This window comes from Orbicella faveolata, unplaced genomic scaffold (genome assembly GCF_042242905.1).
Source record: "Orbicella faveolata isolate gen_17 unplaced genomic scaffold, um_ofav_v1 contig_3, whole genome shotgun sequence".
Taxonomy (NCBI): Eukaryota; Metazoa; Cnidaria; class Anthozoa; order Scleractinia; family Merulinidae; genus Orbicella; species Orbicella faveolata.
In genome coordinates this window covers 9,068,412-9,071,719 of record NW_028301558.1, presented here as the reverse complement: position 1 = coordinate 9,071,719, position 3,308 = coordinate 9,068,412, and the positions used below count along the sequence as shown (strand labels likewise).

Genomic DNA, 3,308 nt, shown 5'->3' with positions numbered 1-3,308 from the left:
AGACGGGAAAATCCTATGTCTCCAGAGCCCTTCGATTCTCGTGCCAAGGCCCTGCCGGCTAAGAGGAGCGAAAAGGGCTATGGGGACGAGAATGACCTGCCTACAGTTACAATGAGTCCCATGCTTAACGGGTACTGGCAGCTGGTCAAAAAACGTCGATCTCAAACAAACGAATTTCCTAACTCGTAATCACAATTATGAACTTCTGAACCTCAAACAGATTCATTTATTAGAGAAAAAGGTAAGAACTTGGACAAAAAACTTGCAAGTAAATCACCCTTATAGCTTTCAGGGCCGATTCCAAGCATGCGTATCGGAAGTCTTTGGAAAATCATCGGTGGCCTTGGGAAAATCTTCGGACCCTTAAAACAGATACGGGTAAGGTACTTCAGCTTGCAAAACGTGAATTTGCACGAAAGGTACACAAAAACAAGGTAACAACTACTTTATTGGTTTGTTTTTTAGTTTAACACAGGTAGCAGTTTTGATACACATATGATGCTTAGCGTCGACGTCGACCCCATCCACCTCCGTTGCCGCCGCCTCCCCAGCCTCCGCCACCACCACCTCCGCCTCCAGGTCTCCATCCTCCTCCACCACCACCTCCGCCTCCAGGTTTCCATCCTCCTCCTCCACCACCTCCGCCTCCAGGTCTCCATCCTCCTCCACCACCACCACCGCCTTCTGGTATCCAACCACCACCTCCTCCACCACCACCACCACCACCACCACCACCGTTTCCACCGTTTCCACCGTTTCCTCCACCACCTCCACCACCTCCGCCACCTCCTCCATTTCCACCTCCACCTCCACCTCCACCACTGCAATAACTTCTATCGAAACTACCTTTAGCAACATTATTCGTGAAGTCATTCATCATATTTCCTGCGGGACGATACCGGCCAACAACATAGGTACAGCGTCCTGAGTCAGCTTTTCCTATCCCCAGTTCCACACTATTTTTCCATACTATCTGAGTGAAGTGACCTGTGCCGTAACTCCATCCGGGATTGTTGAAGTTGAACTGGCAAACTTCTTTGTACCTGTGAGGGAGGGAGGGGAGGATAAAAGAAGGAAGGAAGCAAGGAAGAAAGGAAGGAAGGAAGGAAGGAATTAAGGAAGAAACGAAGAAAGAAAGGAGGGAAACAAAAAGAAATACATCGTTAGTTTAGTTATACACCCGTTTCCAGGAAGAATGAGTTGCAGTGGAATGAGTGCATCATTGTCATCTAAGGTGGCTGACTCCCCATTTTAGTCCGATTTCATTTGACATCCATAACTCAGGATGAACTTTGGGATATCCAGATGGAAATGTTTTTACTAGTTGCCATATATTTAACGTTGAGGTTCTTGGGCTGTCCCCTTGAGTAAAGTCAGCGTCACAGGATTAACTATAGACAAAGAGTAGTCCCTCTTTCGCTTAGTCCGACTAGCGAGACCATAAATAAACTGCGAGGAAAAATGGCCGCGTGAAATCCCTGGGGTCGAGACGCCAGGGGCTCGCGCGGCATTTTTTTCTCGCGGTTTTCTTTCGCGTGACGTACGACGGACAAAGCGAAAGAGGGACTACTCGTACATACATACATACTTGTAATCTAGATTAACTATTTCTAGACGTTAAAAACGACACAAGTTAAGTGATTTAAAATTAATTTGAGAGCCGGGATCAAATTGTGATTAAGGTGAGGGATCTGACCCTTCATAGTCTCTCATGCAAATATTGTCTGTAGCACGATGCTACTCACCACATCTCTACAGCTCTATGGGCTGACAAGCCCCCTGAGCCGCACGCCATGGCAAGATTCTCACCCTGACCCGGTCTCTCACTAGAACTAGAGTGCTGTAGACTGCCCATTCTTGCCAGCCGCTGAGCATAGGCCCTTGCCTGCCTGGTCATGCTAGAATCTAATCTCATGGGAGGAGCGTCATGGATCTCGCGATACTTGTTATGTGCAGTCAAGCCGTCCTCTTCATATGAGCCTAAATAAAACTGAAGGTTAGTAGTTAACCCTAACAAGCACTGATTTTGCCAAAGTGGAGAAGAGCTGAGAGGAGCCCCGTCCATCACTGGGGACAAGCAACATGCCCCAAAACTCTGAACGGTGACAATGTGGCCGTATCTGAGTGGCTCTTGATGGTCAGACTGAAAATTTGACCGAACTGAAGTTCTTCTTGCGGTAGAAGAAAATTATCGCAATATATAACAAGAAGGTCTTAAAGTATGGTTCTCTGCTAGCTGATTGCATCTATAGCTCATTCAAACAAGAGTATCAGGCGGCCTGAGTTATATACATTCCAGCTGGCTAGTTGGTTGGTCAGCTGGTTAATTTCTTGATTGGTTGGTTCGTTTGTCTTTTTCTTGATTGGGCAGGTTGCTTGGTTGCTTGGTTAGTTGGTTAGCGTTAATGTCTTGGTTGAGCGCATGATGTTTTAGTTGGTTCCTTGGCTAATTGTTTTTTTCGATTAGCCGGTTAGCTGGTTGGTTGGTTAGTCGCGAAAAGTTTACATACATACATGTGCTCTCATTATTAAAACAAAGTTTGTCGGCTTTTCCCGACCTGTTCGTTTTTCATGCACTTGAGGTGGCTCAAAACAGTTTCCAGGGTTCAGAGCTCCTTAAATTTTCGAAAATTTAAGATGGCTCTGAAACCTACCTACAGAAGTTCGCCAAAAGTTACGTCTTATCAGGGTTATCAAAAGTTGATAATATAAAAAATTTCACCGCTGTACGTGTAATTAAGAGTGTTTTTAGGAGGTCATACTGTTGCTATGGTAACCTATTGCGGTACTAAAATGATACCAACGTGCTCACCGATGTTTGGGGAGTTTTTTCATTCCATGATTGTAGCATCAAGTGATAAAGAGTGGTTGTAGCGACCCACCAAAGTCTAACTGTTGGAAACTGTTTTGAGCCACCTTAACAGCCGTTTCTCGACTATTGTGAAGTAATTCTCCATAACGAAAATTAAAAACAACTGAGAAACTAAGCAGCCAATTTTTTAGCTTACACGCACCCAACAACTCTAAAGTTCATATGTGCCATATATGAGCGGTTCCGAATCTGGCTTTACTCCATAGTGTGCAAAGAAAATTGAACTTGTCTCCTTTACTTCTGTGCGTCCTTACTGATCAGTGGGATTCACTGGCATGACGAAACTCCACGTGCTACCACCTCTCAGGCAACGACCACCCATACAAAATACCAAACATTTGCAAGTGAAGTCGTTAAAACCCTTCACGAAAACGAAGTTCAACCATTTGTTCGTCATAATCAGATTGGATGCTTTGACAATTTTCACTTTTGGACG

At 45.1% G+C, this 3,308-nt stretch overlaps 1 protein-coding gene across 1 annotated transcript; it reads right to left on the bottom strand.

The window, feature by feature from the left end:
• Positions 1 to 430: 430 nt before the first annotated feature.
• LOC110067899 (Golgi-associated plant pathogenesis-related protein 1-like) lies at positions 431 to 2,676 on the bottom strand. The gene is made up of 2 exons (XM_020775244.2): positions 1,746 to 2,676; positions 431 to 1,043 (listed from the first exon to the last, which is right to left on the bottom strand). Exons 1-2 carry the CDS (start codon positions 2,063 to 2,065, stop codon positions 503 to 505), a joined length of 861 nt encoding a protein of 286 aa, XP_020630903.2. The 5' UTR covers positions 2,066 to 2,676; the 3' UTR covers positions 431 to 502.
• Between the last annotated feature and the right edge of the window lie 632 nt (positions 2,677 to 3,308).

Coding starts and splice junctions, on each gene's coding strand:
- LOC110067899 (XM_020775244.2), bottom strand. CDS start 2,065: ATGGACGGGGCTCCTCTCAGCTCTTCTCCACTTTGGCAAAATCAGTGC. Junction 1,044..1,745: donor CATAGAGCTGTAGAGATGTG/GTGAGTAGCATC, acceptor CCTCCCTCACAG/GTACAAAGAAGTTTGCCAGT.